The 25,867-nt window shown below is 42.3% G+C and overlaps 1 protein-coding gene across 2 annotated transcripts in view; it reads right to left on the minus strand.

Moving 5' to 3' along the window:
• Nucleotides 1–25,838, minus strand: part of myo7ba (myosin VIIBa) — a 31,094-nt gene extending 5,256 nt beyond the window's left edge. Inside the window, exons 1-44 of one of the 2 annotated variants that reach the window (XM_088999979.1) lie at nucleotides 25,700–25,829; nucleotides 23,118–23,149; nucleotides 22,070–22,184; nucleotides 21,754–21,780; nucleotides 20,581–20,682; nucleotides 19,351–19,503; nucleotides 18,504–18,688; nucleotides 17,777–17,898; nucleotides 17,529–17,671; nucleotides 17,350–17,463; nucleotides 17,120–17,273; nucleotides 15,921–15,997; nucleotides 15,717–15,836; nucleotides 15,272–15,411; nucleotides 14,613–14,823; nucleotides 14,380–14,515; nucleotides 13,195–13,373; nucleotides 12,733–12,873; nucleotides 12,505–12,663; nucleotides 11,664–11,756; nucleotides 11,487–11,581; nucleotides 11,333–11,417; nucleotides 11,041–11,259; nucleotides 10,582–10,785; nucleotides 10,292–10,507; nucleotides 9,629–9,793; nucleotides 8,158–8,451; nucleotides 7,077–7,367; nucleotides 5,957–6,076; nucleotides 5,715–5,888; nucleotides 4,430–4,657; nucleotides 4,192–4,359; nucleotides 4,004–4,121; nucleotides 2,825–2,951; nucleotides 2,580–2,740; nucleotides 2,333–2,514; nucleotides 1,770–1,888; nucleotides 1,535–1,689; nucleotides 1,297–1,450; nucleotides 1,055–1,210; nucleotides 766–871; nucleotides 577–690; nucleotides 414–505; nucleotides 231–333 (exon numbers count right to left, since the gene is read on the minus strand). In XM_088999979.1, coding sequence (XP_088856105.1) covers nucleotides 231–333; nucleotides 414–505; nucleotides 577–690; nucleotides 766–871; nucleotides 1,055–1,210; nucleotides 1,297–1,450; nucleotides 1,535–1,689; nucleotides 1,770–1,888; nucleotides 2,333–2,514; nucleotides 2,580–2,740; nucleotides 2,825–2,951; nucleotides 4,004–4,121; nucleotides 4,192–4,359; nucleotides 4,430–4,657; nucleotides 5,715–5,888; nucleotides 5,957–6,076; nucleotides 7,077–7,367; nucleotides 8,158–8,451; nucleotides 9,629–9,793; nucleotides 10,292–10,507; nucleotides 10,582–10,785; nucleotides 11,041–11,259; nucleotides 11,333–11,417; nucleotides 11,487–11,581; nucleotides 11,664–11,756; nucleotides 12,505–12,663; nucleotides 12,733–12,873; nucleotides 13,195–13,373; nucleotides 14,380–14,515; nucleotides 14,613–14,823; nucleotides 15,272–15,411; nucleotides 15,717–15,836; nucleotides 15,921–15,997; nucleotides 17,120–17,273; nucleotides 17,350–17,463; nucleotides 17,529–17,671; nucleotides 17,777–17,898; nucleotides 18,504–18,688; nucleotides 19,351–19,503; nucleotides 20,581–20,682; nucleotides 21,754–21,768 — 6,090 coding nt within the window. In that variant the 5' untranslated portion in view covers nucleotides 21,769–21,780; nucleotides 22,070–22,184; nucleotides 23,118–23,149; nucleotides 25,700–25,829. Of the gene's footprint in view, nucleotides 1–230; nucleotides 334–413; nucleotides 506–576; nucleotides 691–765; nucleotides 872–1,054; nucleotides 1,211–1,296; nucleotides 1,451–1,534; nucleotides 1,690–1,769; nucleotides 1,889–2,332; nucleotides 2,515–2,579; nucleotides 2,741–2,824; nucleotides 2,952–4,003; nucleotides 4,122–4,191; nucleotides 4,360–4,429; nucleotides 4,658–5,714; nucleotides 5,889–5,956; nucleotides 6,077–7,076; nucleotides 7,368–8,157; nucleotides 8,452–9,628; nucleotides 9,794–10,291; nucleotides 10,508–10,581; nucleotides 10,786–11,040; nucleotides 11,260–11,332; nucleotides 11,418–11,486; nucleotides 11,582–11,663; nucleotides 11,757–12,504; nucleotides 12,664–12,732; nucleotides 12,874–13,194; nucleotides 13,374–14,379; nucleotides 14,516–14,612; nucleotides 14,824–15,271; nucleotides 15,412–15,716; nucleotides 15,837–15,920; nucleotides 15,998–17,119; nucleotides 17,274–17,349; nucleotides 17,464–17,528; nucleotides 17,672–17,776; nucleotides 17,899–18,503; nucleotides 18,689–19,350; nucleotides 19,504–20,580; nucleotides 20,683–21,753; nucleotides 21,781–22,069; nucleotides 22,185–23,117; nucleotides 23,150–25,699 lie in introns of both variants that reach the window. The other variant, XM_088999980.1, reaches the window with a different exon arrangement.
• Nucleotides 25,839–25,867: the final 29 nt, after the last annotated feature.

A 25,867-nucleotide genomic window follows, 5' to 3' on the forward strand; every position in this document is an offset into this window, starting at 1 on the left:
CATCACTCATTGTGGCGCTCCGTGTGCATCCCGAAAAATAGTTTGTATACCAAAGTAAAATTTTCATACATTTAACGTTCGTAACCCGAAAAGTTCGTAAGCCAAGGGGTTCGTAAACCGAGGTATCACTGTACTGGCTACATGTTCAGGGTGTCCCCAGCCTACTGCCCCAAGATAGCTCCAGTCTGGTTTAGAGATTGAAGTGACATTCTTGTTTTTCCATTGCACACCTGTGGGAAGTGGAAAATGAGGTCCGCCTCCATGTCTCTTCCAGGGATCACATTTAACCACAACTTCCTCATGAAGAAAACCAAGTAGGGTGTGCTGACTTGACTACCTGCAGGGGGATATGGATACTGAACGCTAAAAAAAACTGTCCACAAAAAACGTAGTCAGAAGACTTCAAAAATGACCTACCGTCTTTAATGCGTTTGCTCATTTTGGACCAGTCTGTGATTTGCCGCAGACTGTCAAAGAAATAGTCTGTGCCATTCAAACTGAGGACCTGTAATGAGAAATAAGTCATTAAAGCCGCCCTCCTAGCCCCCAAAAAAGAAATAAATTATGAAAAAAAACCTTATCGTGTGTTTTAATAAAAATGCTGAAGCCGTCGGCTGAAGTCAATTGCAGTTTATTGGAAATATTCCGAATGAGATCCCTGACCTTGGTGTTGGTGGCCACCTCAAAGATCTAAAACATGGTTGACAAGACACGGGTAGGGTTGTTGTCCGTCATTCAACCCCGTGTGACGAGAATTCGTCCTACCTCTCCCGTGTCGTTAGGAAAGTGGACTTTGTGAAAGATTTGCGTGCTGTTCTGCTGGATGGCGTCCACTTCGACCTGGTGTGGCGGAAGCTTCCTGGGCTCCGTTCTGCACCAGGTTCGATATGATTTTTTTAAATGAAATGAAACAAATGAGAGTAAATACAGGTTGGTATCCACGTTCATGTTCCCCAAAGGTTGCACGTTCGTCTACCACGACGTTTATGTTCCGTCTGGGATTTACGTTAGCGCCTATGTTTGTATAGAAACACCAAAGTGGGCTTCTCCTAACCTCAAAGAACTCTGGAGTCGTTGAAGACAGTCGGAAGCTAGCGGCTCCGTGCGGCGCGACTCCAGGAATCGCTGCGCGTGCTTCAGGAGCGATTGGCTGGGAGGGAAAAGACCGCAACACAACCATAGCAGCTGCCAACCTTGCTCAACGCTAAACCTGAAAATGGATTGAGAGCAGTTTATGATACCTGAGATGTAGCAATGGGTAGTCCTGATCATAACACGGATCTGACCGCGTCTTACCGGTTGTTATTGCTGCTCATCTGTTTCATAATTTGGCAGTATATCTCATCTCGGAGGGTTTCCTTTTCTGTAGCGGGTCCAAAGATCTGATCGGTGAGTTCAAGGGGATTCTGGACCTGCTTGGTCGGGTAATCCCCCATGTATTTTAGGATGGGTGCACGGGGAGTCAAGGAATGGTTGGATTCCAGTGAAGAACTATTTAAACAGAAGATGCAAAACGGAAACCACAAGAGGATATCGGTGAAGGCAAGACAGGCTTTGTGGCTCAGATCCGAGTCGCCCAAAAGCTTCTTGAGGAGAGGCTGTCGGATGGGTTCGCGCGAGTTCAACCATAGCCTCTCCGGAGCAGCATTTCGTGACATCACCTGCCGATTGACATCCTTTGCGGGTTGCCTGAAGAATCACGGAGACGACATAGTTTCAAGAAATGTCCTTCAGGCAGATCGAGGGTGTCACAAATAAGGTGAAAATACCTGAAGTACTCCAGGGAAAAGTCCCTCAAGGTAAAGGGAGCTAGTCGCTCCACTGTACCGGTTTCTTTCTGGTTGGCCAGGACGGTCTTCCGTTGGTTGGGGGATAGGTTGAGAAGACTCTGACATGAAGATGAGAAACCAAAATTTGACATAGAGTGATACCTTGGCTTACTCACTTAATTGGTTCCCAGACAGTGTGTAAGGCAAAAGGTGTATATCCCAAAAATTAATTTCCCATAGGAAACCATTAAAATGAGAATAATCCGTTCCCAGGTCCTCATAAAACATAATTTTCTACATTCTAATGTTCTAAGCCTTAAACTACACAAGGTATATCTTATTTCATGTATAATAAATGTGCTATGGTATTATAATTAAAGAAATAAACTTTAAGGCAACTCCGTGTGTATCCCGAAAAAAGTTCGTATGCCAAGGTAAAATTTTCATAGATTTTACGTTCGTAAACCAAAAAGTTCGTAAGCCAAGGGGTTCGTAAACCGAGGTATCACTGGATTTGAAAAAGAAATTGATCAAAGGTGGACAACAGCAACCCATCCCTTTACCATGACTTCATTTGTGGGTTTGTTGAGCGTCGGCAGGATTAAAATGGCCTCCATGGGAACAGCTCCTGTTTTTCTCGTGCTGTAATTTTGCCCGTTTATCCAGCCGCGCTGCTTCGAGAATTCATTGTCTTTAAGTATGACGATAAGCGCGCCCTTCTTGAAGCTGAGGAACGTTGGGTCATCTGTCAGGAAAACCAACGAAGTTAGTCAGTGTCAATGAACACGGCCGAGCGATGTGGCGACAAACCTTGCTTGTCCATTTCCTTCAGGGCGACGGCATACTGGGAACGCTCGGTCAGTCCGCTGAGGAACATGGTGACCAACTCGGCCATGTCCTCCGCCGTGGATCCGCTCAGCGTGAAGTCTCCTTTCAGAGTCAGCAAAGACACCGCCGGGCCTTTAGCACTTCTGGAGAAGAAAAGATGGCTTTGAGATGTTTTTTTTTTTGGTCTGGAGGACCTCCGGAGTCGCTTCCTGGTTTGGAATCTCGACCTCGTGGAGTTAACGCCGGTAACTTCTGGGAAGGAGAGTTCCAGTAGCCTCTTTTCTCGCTCATCCAGGAACGTGATGCCGGTCCAGTTGACGGCCACTATGAACTTGTTCTTTGGGAGTGGAGGACCTGGAAATATGACTTCTTGAGTTCTATATTTTATGGTTTAGATTTAGGGCTGAAAAGCCATTGAGACAACTAAGAAGGTTCTAGTTGCAAAGATTCCTGAGAACCTTTTGAAAAAAAAATCTGAAGCTTCTAAGGGACCGTGACGGATAGGGCCATGTCAGCAAATCCAAGTTGAGAAACATGGTTCTGAGGGTCTGGTCGTAGACCTCCATAACTCAAACAAAGGCCTTATTTCACTTTCTGTACCTGGGGTTCAAGTCCTGACCGGAATCTCCTCATTATTCCCAAGGACACTGAGTAGTGTGATCGCCAATTTGTCTTTTTCCCTGTTCCTTGCTCATTTTTTTTGCCGCTGGTTGAACGGGGTCACCGTTGCTGGCTACTTAGCTATCTATCTACAGGTAACATCCGACTTACGACCGAGTTCCGGTCGTAAGTCGAAATGGTCGTAAGTCGAAATCTATTCAAAATGTTGAATAGAGACTCGGAGGCTAAATGTGACATGCAGCCTGGCCAAAATTGTCCTACGCGTTGCCGGTCTGCTAGCCCGTTGCGGTGCCAGGCGTAGAAAAAAAATGGTCTGGAGGTCATGGTCGTAAGTACGGGTGGTCGTAAGAAAACAATTGATGACGAACTAGATACAATTATCGCAGAGAAAGCACCTACAAGAGATCATTCCTTAAGATGGTGAAAGAAGAAGGCTACGTTCCTCATCAAGTGTCTAATGCTGATGAAACCGGCCATTCCATTCCATCAGGCCATCAACGACCATCACAAAAGTAAATAAAACGACTTTATTATACAGTACAGTTTATTTCTTTAATTATAATACCATAGCACATTTATTATACATAAAATAAGGTATATTTTGTGTAGTTTTAAGGCTTAGAAAATTAGAAAGTAGTTTTATGGGGACCTGGGAACAGATTCTTCTCATTTTAATGGTTTCCTATGGGAAATTAATTTTTGGGATACACACTTTTCGCCTTACAGACTGTCTGGGAACCACTCAAGTTCATAAGCCAAGCTATCACTGTATTATTAAGTCCTACCTGATAACTTGACCACCTCAAAGAACCTAGAGAAGAAGATGGGCCACTTCTCGCGGGCGTAATCCACCACCTCCGCCTTGACCGAATCGGCTTTTTGCAGAGAACTCAAGTATGAACCCTGACACAAAAGAAGTCCAAAAATTAGACACTGGCGGAGGTCAGGAGTAACAATAGAGGAATTTACTGACCTGTGTGTGGGCTGTGGAAATCATTTGCACCCATTTAGCTTCAGATTTGGCCTCCAGCAGGGAGTTACTGATGCAAGCATGCACAGCCTCCCTCGCCGCTTCACCGCTGTTATCTGAGCCGTGCTGGATGTAGAGATGCTTGGCGACGAGGTGGACGATATCATCTTCCTACGTTCATTGCAGAAAGGTTTGCACGGTTTCTTGATGAAACATCTGCGCCATCCGGATCGGAGCTTACCTTCTCCATTTGGTACTCTCCAAACTTCAGGCCGTGGATGACCTGCTGGTAGATGAGCTCGGTGCTAATATTGTCGTCGCCGCAGTCGTGCCATGGCGTAAAGATCTCCTTGCGAAAAAACAAGCGCCAGGGCGCGTGCTGCTCCTGCCCGCCCCGTCGCTTCACTTCCTGTTCGCACTGGGAGATGGCGTCCATCACATGCTCACGGCCGCTGCCCAGGGCCCACACCTAGATAAGGAGACTCCACGAGTTAGCGCCATCTTACCTGCACTTTGACCCCTGATGAGGTCTCACTGATAGCAAAGATTAAAGGACAACCAACGCCATTTTTTTGTTTCCTAACTGATATCGGAAAAACGTTTTATCGCATCAAAAATACCCAAAACATGCAGGTTGAAATCTTTAGTAAAATGCAAACCACCAATAAAAATGACTTCAAGTGTCCCAAAACTGACACAAAATGAGCTTGGAACTGGGGAGATTCAGAAAGTCCCGCCCCCTTGTTCGTGACGTCAGTATTGGTCACACACTGCCTAGCTCCAGAATCAAAACAATGGCTTCAGAGAGTTTAGATTCGGAGAAGATGCTTTCTTGTGACTCATCCAGTTATGAATACGATTCAAATAGTTCTGAAGAGGAAAGCATAAATGTCTGCAATCGATTAAAGAAGTCCTTCCGTATCAATTCGAGCCGTCTGGACTCCAATATAGCGCCCAGAAAATGCACAATATGGCGCCCAAGTTCTGTTGGAAATGGGCTGATTTGTCCACTGGGAATTTGTGTAAACTTACATCTTCTTTATGCGTGTTACCGCCATTGGCTGCGGCAAAAAACGATTCACCATCGCGTTATTTATGTAGTTTTCCTTCTAATTTCGTGATCAACACAGTGTTTTCAGACGAAAAAAAGGACCAAAAATGCATTGTGTGTCACTTTCTCGGTCAGGGGCGTTTCTTCCGTGACGTCACTTAGGGGATCGTCATCAACTCAAAAACAAGACTTCCTGAATATTTGCCGCGAGTCTTAAAACTTAGCTATACACGGTGGAATCTTTGTAAAATGCGCTCAGTAGAAGTCATTTGAAGTGATTTTACAAATTATGCACACAACTTGTCCGGAGGCGTCGGTTGTCCTTTAAGTCACGTGGGATTCATGAGTTGTGTCAGACATAGGTGGCTAATTCCTGTACTAGCTTGGACTACAAACTACCAAAACCTATGAACCTAGCAACCCACCACTATCAAACGGATGTTGTGACTTACCGAGACCACCGATTCATATTTACCTTTTCATACAGAGCAACGTAGAGCGAAAAGCCAAACATGTCTTTAAGTTTCACTTTGTTAGCGAGGAGCTGGCAGAGCTCCTTGGAAGTCGAAGCCGAATCTACAGGAAGGTTAATGGACCGTCTGTCCATGAGAGTGACCGATACCACCATGGGCTTCTTTGTCTTAGTGGCCTGTCATGTCAAAAAATAATAATAATCGGCTTGCTTCATGAAATGTGACACTAAATGAGTCATAGTACCTGTAACTCGAGCCAAGCGGGGGGCTCCCCTCGGGCGCCGTTCATGAGGGTCCGACGGAGCCTCTCGGCACAGTACGATGCGTAGCCGCTGGGAGCGGAGCGGATGAAACTCTGGATGTACTGTTACGAAAACGACATCAGACGGACAATGTAGAAATCTGATGTTTGTTCGACGCAAACTAACCACCGGTTAGCCATGTTTATCACTTGTGAATAAAAGTTAGCATCTCTGTGTTATGTTTGATGTTTTACATTAAATTAATGTCAAAGTGTAGAAATCCTGTGTTGTTGTCCTATGTTTGAGAGTTAAATAACCAACCACTCTGTTTACAGTGTTTTCTGTATTTCTTGTTAACATGAACGATGTTTACAATGCTGGCTAGTTAGCTAGCCACCAATTCAATTTGCGCTCTTGTTTGTTCATATACAAAATGTACGATAGCTTTGTGTACTTTTAAGTTTACACTTTTATAAGACACGGCAACCAATTGTTACCTTTTATGGTAGCTTCCGATTGTCAAAATGGCCTCTCTTCACGCTTATAATCCATTAAATTATTGCATGTTCACATGACAGATGTTAAATTGCTAGCTGGCTAGCTAGCCATCAATTCAATTTCCTCTCCTGTTTGTTGAGTACATACAAAATGTAACATTGTTTTATGTACTTTAGGTTTACACCTTTATAAGACACCATAACAAAGTGTAGCAGTTTAGGCTAGCTTCCATTGTCAAAATGGCCTCTCTTCACCCTTACAATCCATTAATTTCTTCTGTTTTTACATGACCGATGTTAAATTGCTAGCTGGCTAGCTAGCCACCAATTTAATTTGCTCTCGTGCTTGTTTATATACCAATAAATGTGAGATTGCTTTGTAGCTTCCGCTGGTCAAAATGGCCTCTCCTCACCCTAATAATCCCTTCTTTTTTTATTTTAACATGACTGATGTCAAATTGCTAGCTGGCTAGTTAGCCACCAATTCAATTAGCTCTCGTGCTTGTTTATATACCAATAAATGTGAGATTGCTTTGTGGACTTTTACTTTGCACTTTTATAAGGCATCAAAAGTAAGTGTAGCCTTTTACGGTAGTTTCCCATTGACAAAATGGCCTCTTCTCACCCTTATAATGCCTTCACTCGGCGGGAAGACACCAAGACAGAGCGAGAGCAGGATCCATCCTCGGAAGTAGCTGTTGCGATTATTGTTATCGTGCAGCTGCTTGCAGATCTGGCAATAGATCTCATCCCTGAGGTCACGTCGGACTATGGCGTAGCCCACGATGATGTGAAGCTTCTCCAGAGATGTCAGGGGTCGGTCCAGGGTGGGACCCTCGCCAATCAAGACGTCGTCACCGTCCTCCTTCAGCGTCTGTAGGGTGGGAGCCTTGGACACCTCGGTCTGATCGTCAGACTAAAGGGAATGAAGACCTTTTCAGAATATTTGTGAAGCTAGGTAGTTCCAGGTGGCAAAGAGTCCCGACTTGCACTGAAACTATAACTCAAACTTTGTTGTTGTACCGTAGAAACATGATGGGTAGAAACTATGATGGAGTGTGGTTCAATTTGGATCGTTCGTACAACAGACTTCTTAGGCAACATAGGCTTAGTTATGCTGATGAGATGATACCAGAGCAAATGGGGCAATCAGGCCAGTCGTAGACCTCATACTCAGGCAGGACAATAGAAGTAATCAGTCAGGCCAATAGAAAAAATCAGGGTAGCCGCAGGGAGTAGTCCTCTGCTTCCCCCAACCTAAGAGCAGGGACCAATCAGAGTCTGGCACCGCCATGTCTGGACAGTAGGGATATATAGAGGGCCGAAACTACCAGAAAAAGACTAGTTTGCTGACGAAGCATCTTGGATAAGAAGCCAAACGTCCGACACCTTCAAAGAAGTACAGATGACGGCTGAAGAAACCTTTTCATCGATGTATCGTAGAAAGTATAAAAGGGATTGTAAGACTGCCAAGTGGAAGTCTGACCACTAAAGAGCCAGACTGCGAAAAAATATGCATTGTAATTTTGTGGGAAGATAGATTTGAGTCATCTATATGTTTCTATATGTGATATATGTGTCAAAAATATTTGGCTACCCCTGTTAGCTCATATTTGCTCTACAGAATAGTGTATGTACATCTCAACTAACCCTGATTGACAGGAAACACCTTTCAAAAAAAGACAGTTTAAAAGTCATGGTCTGACCTCTTCCATAATGACGGAGGGTTTCCGGAAGCTGGAAGAAGATCTGGGAATTCCATTTTCCTGAACGCTAGAGGTTTTCCGACTCCGGGACAGTAGATCTGTGAACGTAGACCCCTTTCGGATTCGAGGGCTCCCTTCGGGGACAGTGTAGACCTTGTTGTTTGGGGCCACCTCGCCCGGAGTGACCCTCTTGTTTCTCGAGAGGAGATCCGTGAACATGGACGCCTTTCTATTGGGAGTGGACTCCTCCTGAACTGGAGAAGGCTGCTGGTGGTTTTTGTTCCGGAGCACACGCTAAAATGAAAATATGAATATATTGGGAACTCTTTGGAATTTTGATTTTTTTTTTTTTGTTAAGTTTTCAAGGCTAACCCAGTTAACTCTGGTTTCAAATGCAATACAGCTTATGAACTTAATTGGTTCCCAGACAGTGTGTAAGGCGAAAAGTGTGTATCCCAAAAATTAATTCCCCATAGGAAACCATTAACATGAGAATAATCCGTTCCCAGGTCCCCATAAAACATAATTTTCTACTTTCTAATTTTCTAAGCCTTAAAACTACACAAAATATACTTTATTTCATGTATAATAAATGTGCTATGGTATTATAATTAAAGAAATAAACTGCACTCTATAATAAAGTCGTTTTATTTACCTTTGTGATGGTCGTTGATGGCTTGATGGAATGGAGTGGCCGGTTTGATCAGCATTAAACACTTGATGAGGAACGTAACCTTCTTTCACCGTCTTGAGGAATGATCTCTTGCAGGTGCTTTCTCTGATAATTTTACCTAGTTCCTCATCAATTGTGTTCTGTTTAGCTGGGTTGATAGCTTTTTTGCATCAGTGTACAGATGGCTTCTGCGGGTTGTTTGTGGAGCCTGATTGATGGGATATTTTAACCTTGCAGTCTACACTCTGCCTTTGAACCATCAAAGTTGAAACTCTCTCACAGTTGTCTGACTGTCTCTTGTTTAAACCACCTCCCCTCACTGCTGCGTTCTTGACCAATCACGTGGCTTTAACCAAAGACTGGGGCGGGGAATAGAGGACAAAAACAGCCGTTTGCCATTTTGTTGTTAGAAGAACGGCTCGTTCACGAACGACACATCACTCTTTGAGGCAGCTCCGTGTATATCCCGAAAAAAGTTTGTATGTAAAATTTACATAAATTTAACAGTCGTAAACCGCAAACTTCGTAAGCCAAGGGGTTCGTAAACCGAGGTATCACTGTATAGTCCTGAATACCTCATTTGGAGACATTTGGAACTTACTGTTCCACTTAAACTGACGAAACCAAACTTGAAAACTTAAATTGGGGGGGTCCGATGGGGTTGGTAAACTTATCCAGCAAATATCTCGTGCAGATTGGGGGAAATTTAATGCCGAGTGTGAAAGGCAATGCCAGGACTCAGCCACTCTCTCACCTAAAATTGGTGTGGCTCTCTCTCTTTCACCCAAGAACTTGTACCTGATCTAGTCCGACCATGTGGCTGAGACGTCGGTCCTTTCTGTCCATTATATCTTGACTGAGAAAGCGTCCCTGTGAGGTGCTTCCTTGCAACTGGAACTGTTTTTTGGGCTCAGGAAGATCCCCCATGAACCTCAGGATGATCCACCAAACGCTCAGCGAGGCCTAAGAAACAACAGTAAGAAGTAAATAATGACACGATGATTTAGCGAAATTTGCGAAAAAGATTGGAGCTACATTCCAGACAACTGGGAAGTCGCTAACAAGCTAGTTGCTAGCTTGGCGACTTATGTTTCTTATTGTGATCCAGATGTAAAATCTTTGATCCATTTTATATTGAAAAGTTCACATTACATTTGAGATTATTAGTTTCTCATTTTTCATCGCCACGAATTAGCTATTCAACTGTTGAGCGAGGTTATAGCCTGGTGCAAACTCATATGTTAGCTTCCTGTTTGAGCCGCTAGCTGCTGACTGCAAACTTTTGTTGTGTTAGAACTGCTGTAATCAGATTACAGGAATAAAGAGTAAAATATTTGGATTTTTTGGGGGGGATTACATTTTTTTGTCTACTGGCATCTGCGGCGCTGCTAAGCGGAAAGCTCTTGACTTCACAGCTGGTCTGGAATGAGGCGTTAGTTTGAGAAACAGATGAAGAAGTACCAGGACGTCTCCCTCGTCCTCATGGTAAAGCAGAGGTCGTCTCAGCCTCTGGCGGATGTGCGAATGTGACGCACCCCCTTGGAAGTACATTGACGCCAATTTGGAGAAGGGGTAATCATCCAGGTCATCCTGTTCCTCTACAGGAACATCTTCATCCTCCATGGAGATGGTGTCAATGTCGATCTCCTCCAGCAGAACTCGTTTGCTCTCCAAAGCCTTGAAAGCGCACAGAAACCACGTGTTGACATACAGTAAAAGCAGAACAGAAGAGGAGCCTTATGTGTCCTCACCTCAAACCCTTCAGGCGCCTGTCCCTCTTGCCCGCCCACCATGACAGGGAGGAATCCAAAGATGTCGTCCACCTGTTTATCCGTGATGGACTCGGACTGGGCTCGGGCCTCCATTTCCTTCTTCTGCCTGAGTACCTCTTCAAGATGTTTCTGACGCTTCAGCATGGCAAGATCCTCCGCCTCTTTCTCTTTAGCTGACAGATACTTAAATACAGTAAAGTCTCGTTATATCGATATTCAAGGGAGTCCGAAAAAATATCAATATAACCGGGACTATCGATATATACGACCCTGTTTGCATGTAATTTTCTCTGTGCGTGCATAGAAATAGTATCGATATAACCGGGACTATCGATATATCCGATATCGATATAACGAGACTTTACTGTAGATAGATACATTCCTCTACTGACCCAGAAATACTTTTTAAAATGTGTCAGATGTTGACGACGGTCTTACGTTTCTCCTCATGTTCTTGACAGTTCTTCTGGCTAGGAAGCCTCTGGTGTGTGCCTGCAATAATACCACGGCGTCCCTCTTGCGCATCCAGTCCTTGCGAGCTACATAGCCTCGCACCTGGGCCTGCAGTAAGATGGTCGCCTGGCGCTTTCTCTTGTACAGGAGGTGGAGCTGGCGGGAGCGAACCTGAGCCTGAAGTCTGGCAAAGCCCTTTTGGACCTAAAAGATTTCACAAGAACAATGGCAGATCATTTTAATCATAAGTGGAGTGCACTAATCTGTCGGGACTCACCACGCGGTAAACTTGTCTCCCTTTGTGTCCACGCCAGTGCTTCTGGATGATGAGAGCAGCTGCTCTTTTCTTGAGGAACTGTTTTCTTCAAAGAGCCACGAATCATCAATAACAATGATCAGAAGGCACGCAAGCGAGAACTTATCTTCACTACCGGTATTTGTAGCCTCGTAGAACCTTCTGGATCAGAAGCGCCTTGGCGTTCAGTTCTTTCATCCGCTCCACTTCCAGCATGGTGTCATGGAAATCCTAAGGGTCATTTGTTTTTGGATTTGTTAGATATACTTTTTTTAAAATCATATCAGTCCTTTTCCATTCAAAGTCAGACCACCTTGAGGAAGATTTTTGTCTTTCCAGTCTTCCAGTCCCCCTCCCCAGCCAGCAGACATTCGCAGATGCTTTCGCAGCATTTCTCTTTGCTTTCCTGTCCATGCAGTTGGAAAAAAAAAGAATCATATGACAAGCAAAAAACCACAACAAGATATTGAGGGGTTGAGAACGAGGAGCGTTCAAACCAAGATCTGGAGGAATCTTGACCAGGTCAAGACTTTAATTTAAAACAGATTATTTTCTTACAGACAGTGTATATTAGGTGTTCAATTACCTGACATGTTTCGGTGTATACTTCCGCCTTTGTCAGAGGTCAAGACTTTGAGAAGGTAAGACCAAGAAATGAAAAAGGTTGAGGCACGGTCACAAACGAGCCAACGAGGAGTCAATACCAAAACATCGTCGAGTACAGTGGTTCTTAATCTTGTTGTAGGCAACAAACCCCACCAGTTTCAAATGCTCATTCACCGAACTCTTCTTTCAATGACTGTGCCCACTAACTGCACACTAGACTGAGGGGTGGAGCTCTGCGGCGGAGGATACTGAGACGGACTCACAGAACCCCTAGGTTCGATCGAACTCTGTTTAAGAACCACTGATCTGGAAGAATCTCAACCATTTCCAGACTTTGAGAAGGTAAGACCAAGAAGCGAAAAACGTTGAGGCCGAGTCACACACAAGCCAACGAGGAGTCAATACCAAAACGTTGTCGAGACCAAGTTAGGAAGAAGACTTGATCTGACTGATCATGATTTATTGAAGACTCAAGACCAAGAACTTCAACTCCAGACAAATACTGTAATTCAACACCAAGATGTTGAATATCCAACAGGTTCACGTACCTTTTGTGGGTCACAGATGTAGGTCTTGAGAAGAACCCTGTAGCGGTCCAAGAACTCGTCAAATGTATAACGGACTGGATAACCGGCTTTGCGGATCCTGATGGTCTCCATCATACCCGAGTAGCGCAATTGACGTAGGCACAGGTCTCTGTCAAACAGCTGAATACAAATACAAATAAGATCCATGCGTGTCCTCTGTTATTGTGAGATGGGGTGGGCGGTGCTGACCATGGGCTTCTTATAGTCGTTGGGTTTGATGCACCGGATGAAATATGGCTGACACACTGTCAGGGTTTTCATCAGTGAGTCAAGGGATTGACGGAACTGACCGGTCAGGGTGGGAACTCGCTTCTTGCCGTCGTTAGCTTGCTATTAGACACAAAAAAAACATCAGAAATGTTTATTCTTACTTACACTAAATCAAGTTTATAAATTTGGGTGTCAGGACCAAGTTATGGTTTCAAATCAGGGTTTTGATCCTCGATTAAGGGTTCAGGTTATGGTTTCAGACCTGGAAAAGGGCTTTAGAAGTTGTCTTTTCAATGACTTAGAAATAGCGTTCAAGGTTTGAGAACAGATCATTGGTTTGAAATCAGGATTTCAGGACAGATGCCAGGATAGCGGTCTGGTTTCAAGATAGCTTGAAACCAGTGGCTTGAAACGGTGGCTTTGCGGTTTATGCTAACTGACTCTTAGCGTGTTCTTGGGTGTCTTGATGACCATCCTGGGGTTGGCTGCGCTCTTGATGCTGTTGTTGTTGGTCGTGGACATTTCGTTGTGAAAGACCAACTTGAGCAACTTGTTACCGGATGTCTCCACCAGCTGGATGAGGTCGAGGCTCAATGCGTCGCGGTTCTTCTCTAGGAAACCTTGGGATGTTTTATTTGAGACAGAGGGGATTTAGTTAGCAAAATTATATCTTTGGTCAGAAGAGCGCTAAAAAAAATATGATTGAAGATGTTGCTTTGAAGGTACAAATAAACCCTAATACTGTTTTGTAACCCTAAACCTGTCCTGAATCCCTAAACTGTAATCTTAAACAATTTTTTTTGAAACCCTAATCCTGCTTAATTTCAAAGTCTGACGCTGTCTGAGAATACAATCTTGACACCATAACGATGCTCTGAAACCCTCATTTCAAATTCTTACCCTTGAAACTCTAATTTTAAACTACAATCCTGTTTTAAGTCGCTCTCTTCATTTAAACCCCGAACACTTTGAATCCACTGATCCATGTCTGAAAACCTGATTTGAATCATGACACTGCCCAGAAAAACTAAATTGAAACCTTGCCTCGAAACCTTAACTAATTCACTGCCAGACGATGTGCAAAACTGTGTCCACTCCAGTACCAGGGTTTTTGTCGTTTTCACTCGCATTTCAGGACCCACAGAATATTGAGTTTTAGGACTACATAAACATTAAATGTATCTTCAGAAACCTTGGACTCTCTTCTTTCATCAGAAAAAAAGAGTTAATTCCTAAATTATGAGGTGATGGAGTGATCTGAGCTTGAAATGGGGGCGACTGTACAAAATGTAAATGCTGCCCATTGTGGCAGGGAAAACGTTGCCAGACGTCTGACCAATGCTTTGAAATATCAAAACCTGAACACATTCGGGAATGGCACTCCACGTCATGCTTTTCAATACCCGAATAAATTCGGTAATGGCAGTGAATGACTTAATACCGGCGTTAAATCCTGATTTGAAGGTCTTTATGCCAAATTTGAAACGATAACACGATCCTACACCCGACTTCAAACATGATTTTCTGACTAACCACGACTTGAAATGATAACTTGAGGCCAAACTTTCAAGTGTTGCCTATATTAAAATTGACAGTTGGCTCGTTTGTTTGAATTTTTTTTTTTACCTTTGGAGTCATAGTAGACGGCGCCTGCGAAATGATTGACTCCAAACTGAGTCTCGTAGTTATTCTTGGGGGAAATGTAGATGCTCCCTTTCCCGTGAACCTGATTCATTTTTTGGAGCATGGTGGTATCCGTACCCTGATGAGGTTTACCCAAAACCAAAAAAAAAAAAACATTTTGAAATTAGAACAGGAACAGTTTAACTGAAAAATATAAATAAAGAAAGAATTTGAACCTTGGGAAAGTTGCTTTCTTCATCTATAAGGGCCAGTATGTTAAGGGCCTTGTTAGCAAGCACATCCAAAGTTTCCTGGTTATCCTTATAGTCGATGCGCTCCCACACGATGCTCTCTCTGGCATATTCTTCCTGCTCCAGTTTGAACACGTGCCTGACGAAAAACTGCTGCAGCTGCTCGTTGGCGTAGTTGATGCAAAGCTGCTTAAAGCTACCATGACGGGAAAATACAAATACATCCTTATTGTATTTATTGTACATAAAATAAGGTATATTCTGTGTAGTTTTAAGGCTTAGAAAATAAGAAAGTAGAAAATTATGTTTTATGGGGACCTGGGAACGGATTATTCTCATTTTAATGGTTTCCTATGGGAAATTAATTTTTGGGATACACACTTTTCGCCTTACACACTCTGTCTGGGAACCAATCAAGTTCGTAAGCCAAGGTATCACTGTAGAACACAAAAAATGTCTAAAAAGAATCTGACTTTTCTAGTTCCTTTTTATAAACACAAATGTGGTACTTTTACTTCTAATCAAGTGCAGGGTGTGTGTATTTTTTTGCCAACCATCAGTTACGAAAACAACATAGATATGGGGACGGATCATAGATCATGGTAAAAAAAAAACTTAGACTATTCCAAGAGGAGAACACTGACCTGTTTGTGTTGAAATTCTCAAAGCCGAAGATGTCAAGGAGGCCGATGGACTGTCTGACCTCGTCGGAAACCCCGGGCGGCTTGTGAATGGCCGCATTGATTTTGTCCACCACCCAAATGAAAAGACGGCCGTAAATAGCCTGACGGACCATAAAGAAAATCATTTCTGTCATAAAGTGTGTCCACCGAAAGCATAAGAGGTTCACACGCACGCTCACAGTTAGATTCTCTACGGAATAAAATATCCAGTTCAATCAGATTTTGAGCCTAAGATGAGAGTAGAGACCAAGACAACACTGATTTTGTTGAAAATCATGAGAACTGGGGACCAAAGATTTTTTTGGGGTACATTTTCAACCAAAAGGTCACCAAGATAACACTAGTTTTGACTAAAATCATGAGAACTGGGGACCAAAGACATTTTTTGAAAGTGACTTCCTGTTACCTTGACGAAGGCGTCTCTGCCATCCTGGGCCTGTGCTGATGTCAGAACTTTGCTGACGCTCTCCCGAATGGTCATGAAGGAGCGCTGAGTTAAACTCTTCTCCAGAACTTTCGGATCCACCTAACGAACAAAAGGAAGTGGTGTCAAGCCTGTATATCATCTCACTTGCATTTGCTGTCAAATATTTATGTATTTTTTACCCACCTCTAAAAGTTGGCACACCATGTCGAAATGTAATGACGGCAGGACTTCGCAGCCCTCCAGATTGTTCACGATGGTTCCTGAAATGGAAGGAAGTGGGAGTATTTTTAGGTTCAAAGATAAGTCAAGAGCTTGACTTTGAGGAGACGAGATATTGGGACCAACTCAAGACATAAAACTTAACGCTTTGACCACCATATCAAAACCAAGATTTTCAGGAGTCGGTAGCATGCCAAAACCAAATATTTGAGGATACCAGACCAAAATCAAGATGACCCCAAACCGAGTCAAGACCAAGATTTTGAAGGATTGAGTATGAGTCAACATACCAGGTTAAATATCAGGACTTTGAGAAGACCACAATCTGGAGTCAAAACCAAGATTTTTGAAGGATTGAGTATGAGTCAACAGACCAGGTTAAATATCAGGATTTTGAGAAGACCAATAATTTATTCTTTTCCTTTCAGCTTTTCCCTTCAGCGAATCAGTGTCCTCCATCTAACCAGGTTTTGTGCATGCTCTTCTCTCACACCAGCTACCTTCATGTCCTCTTTGACAACATCCATAAAGCTCCTCTTGGGTCTTCCTTGCGGTCTCCTGCCTGGCAGTTCAAGGCTCAGCAACATTCTTTCGAGAAAATCGCTCGCTCTCCTCTGGGCATGACCAAACCATCTCAGTCTGGCCTCTGACTTTCTCTCCAAAATACAGTGGTTCTTAATCTTGTTGGAGGCACCAGACCAGACCACCAGTTTCATATACTCATTCATCAAACCCTTCTTTCAATGAGTGTGCCCGCTAACCACAGACTAGACTGAGGGGTGGACCTCTGTGGCGTAGAATCCACCGTACCCCTGAGACTGACTCACCAAAGCACTTGGGTTCGATCGAACCCAAGTTCTTGAACCACTGTCTTAGGACTTCCTTTCGGGCTACTGCCTGGCAGTTCAAGACTCAGCATCGTTCTCCCAATATATTCACTCTCTCGACTCCGGACATGTCCAGACCATCTCAGTCTGGCCTATCTGACTTTCTCTCCAAACAGTCTAATATGAGTTGTCCCACTGACATACTCATTCCTGATCGAGAAGACCAAGAATTTGAAGACCCAAAACCAAATCGAGGCCAAGACTAATCACTGAGACCAGATCACATACCATAGACCTTGAGATGTCCAGACTATGACCACCTTACACCTGTCTCACCTTCAAAGTCAACATTGCCAATGTGAAGGATGGCTGCGAGAAGCTTGCAGATTTCCCAGATGTCGTTCTCACTGAACATGAGGATCTTCAACGCCGAGCGGAAGTGAGCGTACTCCTTAATGTCGTCACGACCCTCGCAGCTGGTGCACTTACCCTGTTGACGAAGTACAGTTGTGTGTGTGTGTGTGTTTATCCATGAACCAGGAGTCTGTCGAAAGGGCTTTCCATACCATTGTCAAGTAGTTGTACTGAGCGGCGCTCCCAAGCGAAAGGATCTTCTTCTGCTCAGCCGGCATTCCCATGAGCAGGTAGTAGAAAACATGGTAGTTCCTCTCCTCAGGTGCCTGGAAAGCAAACCTTTTCCATCTTCAGGACGACCCAGTTTTATTTTCTCTCAATGTGTTCTTACCTGACGACAGACCCTGGACTTCTCCAGCAGGTACTGCTCGATGCGAGCCCCTTCGATGGCGCCCCCTTTGGTGAAGTTGATGTCGATGTACTTGCCGAAACGACTGGAGTTGTCATTACGGATGGTTTTGGCGTTCCCGAAGGCTGTGGGGTGTCATTAAGAGTCATTCCAGGTACCCAATACCCAAACTCGAAAAGCTGGTACTTCCGCAAAAATATCATCCAAGACAACCCCCATTGTAAACTCACCTTCCAGGATTGGATTGGCCTCCAGGATCTGCTGCTCAATCCAAGAATGCTGGCCGCTCACTGCGGCGAGGAACTGCAGCATGAGTTTGGTGCTCTCCGTTTTGCCAGCTCCTGATTCCCCACTGTGGCACCAAAACAAGTCTACTCATTTTTCACGACAATTCTTGTAACTCAAATCATCACTCCCCACTGAAACAAATAGAAATGCCATTAATCCGTTCCAGACCCCTCTAAAAGATGAACATTCCGATACTCAGAAGTAAAGATACCACTAAAGTTCAATTTAAAGGACAAGTTGTGTCCATAATTTGTAAAATCACTTCAAATGAATTCTACTGAGTGTATTTTACAATGATTCCACCGCATATAGCTGTATGTTATCTTTTAAGATTCGCGCTGAATATTCAGTAAGTCTTGTTTTCGAGTTGGTGACTCGAAAACACGGTTTTCGTCAGGTGACGTCAGGTTATTCCTGACGTCACGAACGCCCCTGACCGAGAAAGCGACACACAATGCATTTTGGGTACTTTGTTTGGTCTGAAAACTTCGTGTTGATCCGTGTTGATGGTGAAATTAGAAGGAAAACACATAAATAACGCGATGCATTTGACAAAAAATATCAGCCTGCATGTTTTGGGTATTTTAGATGCTATAAACAAAAAAATGGTTTCGGTTGTTCTTTAAAGTTCCAGTTGTGACATGAAAATCATGACGATAGTCCGCAAACCTGATGACGCAGCATTGGTTCCTGCGGTTGCGGCGCATTTTGAAGAAACAGCTGTCTGCGATGGCGAAGACGTGCGGTGGCAGCTCGCCCAAACGTCGGTCCGTGTACTGGTGCACGTGATCGGCCGTGTAGAGCGGTAACAATTGATAGGGGTTCACCGCCACTAGGATTGAACCTGTGAATGTCTGAAAAACACATGGGCGTCATTATGCTGATGTGTTGAACTCATTCACTGCCAATCGCGAATTTAGTCAGGAATTGAAAATATAACGTAGAGCTTGGGTGCCGATAAAGCGCTGGCCATGGCCTCCGGCAATGTTTTATCATATATATATATATATATACAGTAAAGTCTCGTTATATCGATATCGGATATATCGATAGTCCCGGTTATATCGATACTCTTTCTATGCACGCACGGAGAAAATTACATGCAAACAGGGTCGGATATATCGATAGTCCCGGTTATATCGATATTTTTCGGACTCCCTTGAATATCGATATAACGAGACTTTACTGTATATATATATATATCACCCCCCACAAAAAATAAATAAATACATAAATACAAAATAAATAAATAACAAAATAAATAAATACTGATCGTGTTGACTGACATTGACAGCATTCGCAACCACACATGACAAAACGACTCTCAATTTCAATTCATTTTTTCTTTACCGGCAGAGGCCGATTGGTCACCATGGAGACGAATGATAAAACGCACCAAAAGGCGAAGGAGGTGGTGCAAGGGAGGACAAAGTCCAGAGTGCTAAGAGAGTATTAAGCACTTCCAGCAGGGCAGATTACGGCCCATAAAATGCAAGGCGGGGTGGGGTTGACTTACGTAGATGAGTCCGTCTTTGTGTCTCACAAGGAGGTTCCTGAGGAGGCCGGCCTCGTTCATGTCCCCCAGCCGGATCATGTCGTCCACACCCTCCACCGAAGTGGGGTGCATGGGACGTAGACCACCCTCAAGACTCTTGGTGATCTTGTGCTCCTGGAAGTTGAGTTCGTTCATAGAAGTCAGAAAGAAGCAAACAGATTTATCTTTTCATTTTAGACACCATTGAGTAGATACGGTAGCCCTTTCCCGGATTACATTTTGCGCTTTTACAGCATTGATGATCTCAAAAGTGTATATACAGGTAACATTTGACTTACAACCGGCGTGACTCACGACCACCCGCACTTACGACCGCGTCCACCAGACCCTATTTTTTATTTTAATATTATTGATTATTGATTCTATTGAGTATTGATTATATCAACAATCAACAATCTACAATCTACAATTTATAATTTATAATTTAGAATTAATTATTAATAGTAATTATTCATTATTATATTATTCTATATTATATTATATTAATTATACTATATTAATTATATTAGTATCATAGTATCATTGTATCATAGTATCATTGTATCATTGTATCATTGTATCATAGTATCATAGTATCATTATATTATTATTTTATTGTTATTTAATATGATTTATTTCAATATCATATTTTTATTATTTATTTTATTATTAATATTTATATTAAATATTAATATAATATATAACAAATATATTAATATGTATTTTTTTTTTTCAACGCGCTAGCAGCCCCACAATGCGTACGACAATTTTGGTCAGCCAGCCAGCATCTCACTCTCGCACAGCAATCGACAGCGTGACGGCACCGGAGGGTGGGGAGGGGGGGGGGGGAGTGTCCAGCGACGCTAGCAGCGGCCCGGCCAGGACTAGGTGGACCCAGACCCACGCCCGCTCGCCCCCGTGGCGTCAGAATCAGGTCATTTGCAAGTCATTTAGCACAGAGTCTCTATTCAACATTTTGAATGGATTTCAACTTACGACCATTTTGACTTACGACAGTTTGGTCGGAACGCAACGGGGTCGTAAGTCGGATGTTACTTGTATATAATTTAGTATCAGAAATGTTTTCACAAAATTGCAAGATTTTGGTGCCAGAAGCAGAAAAAACTTTTGATGATTTCAAATGCAAAACTAGTTTAGACAACTAAATTAAATATCGCTATTTATTTTCATTTATAGATATATATATATTACCTTTCCTTCGTCATCGATTAGCTGAAGCTGCCCCGTGTCAGTCACTTTCACCTGGGCCCCGATCGGCACGCCGGCCCCGGTGTCCACCCATACAAAATCCCCCTAATTGATGAAACATCAGCGGTAATTGCTAACTGCACATAATGCATCCAGAAAGTTTTCACTGTACTTTAATTTTCACACATTTGGTTGTAATCCAAACAGCCTCATAACAAAATGTATATTATCACAAGTAAATATTTTCCAGATGTCAATCCATGTCATTTATAAGCACCATTCAAAACTCTGAAGGTCACTTTACAGTCACAAGATTTTTTTCTGTGGGTGAGCAGCGGCAGCCACACGCGCCAGCGTTCACTCAACCCGGAAGTACCTCAAATAGATAGAAAGCTAGCTAGATAGCCAGACAGCCATATAGGTAATACCTAGTTAGCTACATAGCTAGCCAGTTAGCCAGGCAGAGAATAGCTAGCGAGCTAGATAGCCAGCCAGCTAACAGATAGCTAAAAAATAGCAAATATATGTAGAAAATAGCTAGCTAGCCAGCTAGATAGCTAGCTAGCCAGCTAAATCACTGGTGAAGAGAGGAAAAAAGAAGTAAGAATTACTTACTAATACTACTAAGACTAATACTACTAATACCAATACTACTCATACTAATACTACTACTAAAATTAATACTACTACTACAACTACTACTACTAATAATAATCATAATAATAATCCATTTCATTTATAAGCGCCATTCAAAACTCCCACGGTCACTTTACAGTCACAATGTTTTTCCGTGGGTGAGCAGCGGCAGCCACACGCGCCAGCGTTCACTCATTCCGGAAGTAACTCAAATAGATAGAATGCTAGCTAGATAGTTATGTAGCTCATAGATAGCAAGCTAGATAGCTAGACAGCTAACCAGACAGTGAATAGCTAGCTAGCTAGATAGCCAGCCAGCTAAAAGATAGCTCACAGACAGCTAAAAAAAAAGCAAATATAGGTAGAAAATAGCTAGCTAGCTAGATAGTCAGCTAGATAGCTAGCTAGCCAGCGAGATAGCTAAATCACTGGTTAAATAAAAAGAAGTGAAGAGGAAGTAAGAATAAAGTCAAGAGAAAAGACAATGATATGATGAAGCATTATTATTATTAAATGATAATTAAATATATCTATATTTACCTTTGACAGATGCATCACTGTGGAAATCTAGAAGGAAAACAGTTTTGGAAATTTCATTTGTAGCGTTATTAACATTTCTTTTTCCGAATAGGGCTCATTTTATGATGTCATCCAAGGGAAAAACACTTCCTGTGCGATTTTATTTAGAATTCTTTTAACTCCTCTTGAACGATTTTAGGACACCAAATGGCCAAGGTTATATTTTTATCATTAAATTAGCTACAACAAAAATGTTAGTTCTCAACCTTTAAAATAAGACCAATTTGAATTTAATAGACAACATTTTAGCGTCCTTTATAGAAGAGTCAAATCTTACCTGCGGGTTTGTTTTTTTTCCCTGTGAGGTGTTGTTCCCTCAATGACACTGAAGAAGGAAGTCTCTCTCTCTCCCTCTCTTTTATTTTATTTTTTACGACTCTTTGACTTTGCTCCTGCAGAACCCACCCAGTGACAACATAGTAAATGGTAGACTCAGCAGACAGTAAATAACTTACTTTTTTAAAAGTACAGTGATACCTTGGCTTACGAACTTAATTGGTTCCCAGACAGTGTGTAAGGTGAAAAGTGTGTATCCCAAAAATGTATTTCCCATAGGAAACCATTGAAATGAGAATAATCCGTTCCCAGGTCCCCATAAAACATCATTTTCAAATTTTCTAAGCCTTAAAACTACATAAAATATACCTTATTTTATGTAGAATAAATGTGCTATGGTATTATAATTAAAAAAATAAACTGTACTGTATAATAAAGTGGTTTTATTTACCTTTGCGATGGTCGTTGATGGCTTGATGGAATGGAGTGGCTGGTTTCATCAACATTAAACACGTAACCTTCTTTCACCATCTTGAGGAATGATCTCTTGTAGGTGCTTTCTCTGTGATAATTTTATCTAGTTCCTCATCAATTGTGTTCGGTTTAGCTGGGTCGATAGCTTTTTGCATCAAGTGTACAGATGGCTTGTGCGGGTTGTTTGTGGAGCCTGATTGACGGGATATTTTAACCTTGCAGTATACACTCAGCCTTTGAACTATCAAAGTTGAACCTCTATCACTGTCGCCCGCCTGTCTCTTTAATGTTTTAACCACATCCCCTCACTGCTGCGTTCTTGACCAATCACGTGGCTTTAACATGAGGGGCGGGGAATATAGGACAAAAACAGTCAGCTGCCATTTTGTTGTTAGAACGGGCTCGTTCGCGAATGACACATCACTCATTGTGGTCGCTCCGTGTGTATCCCGAAAAAGGTTCGTATGCCAAGGTAATTTTTTTTTTATACATTTCACGTTTGTAAACTGAAAAGTTCGTAACCCAAGGGGTTCGTAAACAGAGGTATCACTGTACTGGCACAAGAAAATGCTTACCATCCTTACCAAACTCCACCATTATCACCAACCTGTAAAATCCAGTTCAAAAGATGACACCTGAACTGCACTGCATATTTGAATTAATCGCAAAAACCATTAGCGACAGTAATATGACGCTAATTGAAATAAGTGATTATTTTATGACCCGTTTAAGGGGAGTGACATAACATTCAGAGAATCGAACAACAAGGAACTGAACGAGTTGGAAGAACGTCCGAGTACTTGTGTTGTTGAAGCATCTTTACTATACTTAGACAAAAAAAACAAATGTACAACGTCTGGTCTGAATGATCGCGAACCTACAACGACACGCTACCTCTCTGTGATTTTTTTACACAGCGCACGGCACAAAATGTCTCCATTTTGAAATTTAGCGTGTGTGTGTGTGTGTATAAAAAAAATGGACATTTCAACAGTAACAGCTTTGTGAACATGAGGACGCTCTATCGCAAATCGTTGGGTGCCTTCTTAATGGATATCAAAAAGAAATAATCATAAAAAGATGAATCCTGCCAATTTTGAATATTCCTTTGACGGTGAACTTCTGCTATTTTAGTGGCGAAAATACACAATTGGAAACTCCGATAGTCGTTTTTTTTTTTACCCATTTGCCTTTTTTTGCGCTCAGGCCAAAAGTAAAAATATGGCGCCATATTGTGGCGGGGTCGGGCAATTGCATTTTTTTAAGTATGGCGTGGATTGAAATACAGTGATACCGTGGCTTACGAATTTAATTGGTTCCCAGACAGTGTGTGTAAGGCGAAAGGTGTGTATCCCAAAAACGAATTTCCGATAGGAAACCATTAAAATGAGAATAATCCGTTCCCAGGTCCCCATACAACAATTTTCTACTTTCTAAGTATAATTTTCTAAGCCTTAAAACTACACAAAATATACCTTATTTTATGTATAATAAACGTGCTATGGTATTATAATTAAAGAAATAAACTGTACTGTATAATAAAGTCATTTTATTAACCTCTGTGATGGTCGATGGAATGGAGTGGCCGGTTTCATCAGCATTAAACACTTGAGGAACGTAGCATTCTGCTTTCACCCTCTTGAGGATTGATCCCTTGTAGGTGCTTTCTCTGTGATCATTTTATCTAGTTCCTCATCAATTGCGTTCTGTTTAGCTGGGTTGATAGCTTTTTGCATCATGTGTACAGATGGCTTGTGCAGGTTGTTTGTGGAGCCTGATTGATGGGATATTTTAACCTTGCAGTCTACACTCTGCCTTTGAACTATCAAAGTTGAAACTCTATCACTGTCGTCTGCCTGTCTCTGTAATGTTTAAACCACCTCCCCTCACTGCTGCGTTCTTGACCAATCACGTGGCTTTAACCGAAGACTGGGGGCGGGGAATAGAGCACAAAAACAATCGGCTGCCATTTACTTGTTAGGAGAATGGGCTCGTTCGTGAACGACACATCACTCATTGTGGCAGCTCCGTGTGTATCCCAAAAACTAGTTCGTATGCCAACGTAAAAATTTCATAAATTTAACGTTCATAAACCGAAAACTTCGTAAACCAAGGAGTTCGTAAACCGAGGTATCACTGTACATCTAATCAGATTTCAAGGAGGAGTTCGCGATTAAAAAAAAAAGCGTCATACACACAAGGTCTCAGGGATTATTTTTCCCCCATCGATCACTATCTATTTGCTAGCGAATCGTTGTCTAGCTAGCTAGCTATTTATTACTTATCTATTAGCTAGCTAGCTAACTTGATCAATTTGAGTTATTCCTATTTGAACGGGGTTACCGTTGCTGGCTACCTAGCTAGGTATCTATTTGCTATCTATTAGCTGTCTAACTAGCTATCTAGCTAGCTATTCATCATCTATTAGCTAGCTAGCTAGCTAACATGATCTATTTGAGTTATTCCCGGTTGAATGGGGTTACCGTTGCTGGCTACCTAGCTAGCTATCTGTTAGCTGTCTAACTAGCTATCTATCTATTAGTCATCTATTAGCTAGGTGACTAGCTAACTAAAAGTTATTCCCGGTTGAATGGGGTTACCGTTGCTGGCTAACTAGCTAGCTTTCTATCTAATTGAGTTACTTCCGGGATGAGTGAACGCTGGCGCATGTGGCTGCCGCTGCACACCCACAGAAAAACTGATCCTGTGACTGTAAAGTGACCTTGAGAGTTTTAAAAGGCGCTTGTAAATGAAATGTATTATTATTATTATTATTATTATTATTATTATTATCAGAAGTTTCGTCCATTTTTTGTGATATCCATATCAACTAACAAATTCAATTCATTTAAATTTATGAATTATTTTTTATATTTATTAATTATGGTCAGGTTTCTACTGACAGTGTAACCATTATGACCAAAATAAAGTGGTTTATTTTTAATCTGCAAACTCCCCCTTGAAAGAACTGGGAAGAAATTTCATGTTTTTAAGAGTGCTAAAAATCAGCGGGAAAAAGGAGTGACGGTCACAAAATGGCGGCGGTTCTATCATCCGCAAACACAACGAAGGCACTGATCAAAATAAAACAAACAAAATTAAAATAAGGAAGAAAAACAAAAAAAAAAAAAACGTTTGAGGTTGGTCTTCAGATTACCATTTTCAACTCCGTCTCGCTTCTTTTCGACCCGGCGGAAGCTAGGTTAGCAAAACACTGTCTTTTGAGGTCTTCGGAAATGAACCTTAAAAAAGGTTCCACCCCACTGGCCTGCCACTTGTTGCCCGCGGTGAGTCGCTTGTGATTGTATGAAGCAGATCATAGCAC

The sequence above is a fragment of the Hippocampus bargibanti genome, linkage group LG07, assembly GCF_051943395.1.
Source record: "Hippocampus bargibanti isolate YZ-2025 linkage group LG07, ASM5194339v1, whole genome shotgun sequence".
NCBI classification, from domain to species: domain Eukaryota; kingdom Metazoa; phylum Chordata; class Actinopteri; order Syngnathiformes; family Syngnathidae; genus Hippocampus; species Hippocampus bargibanti.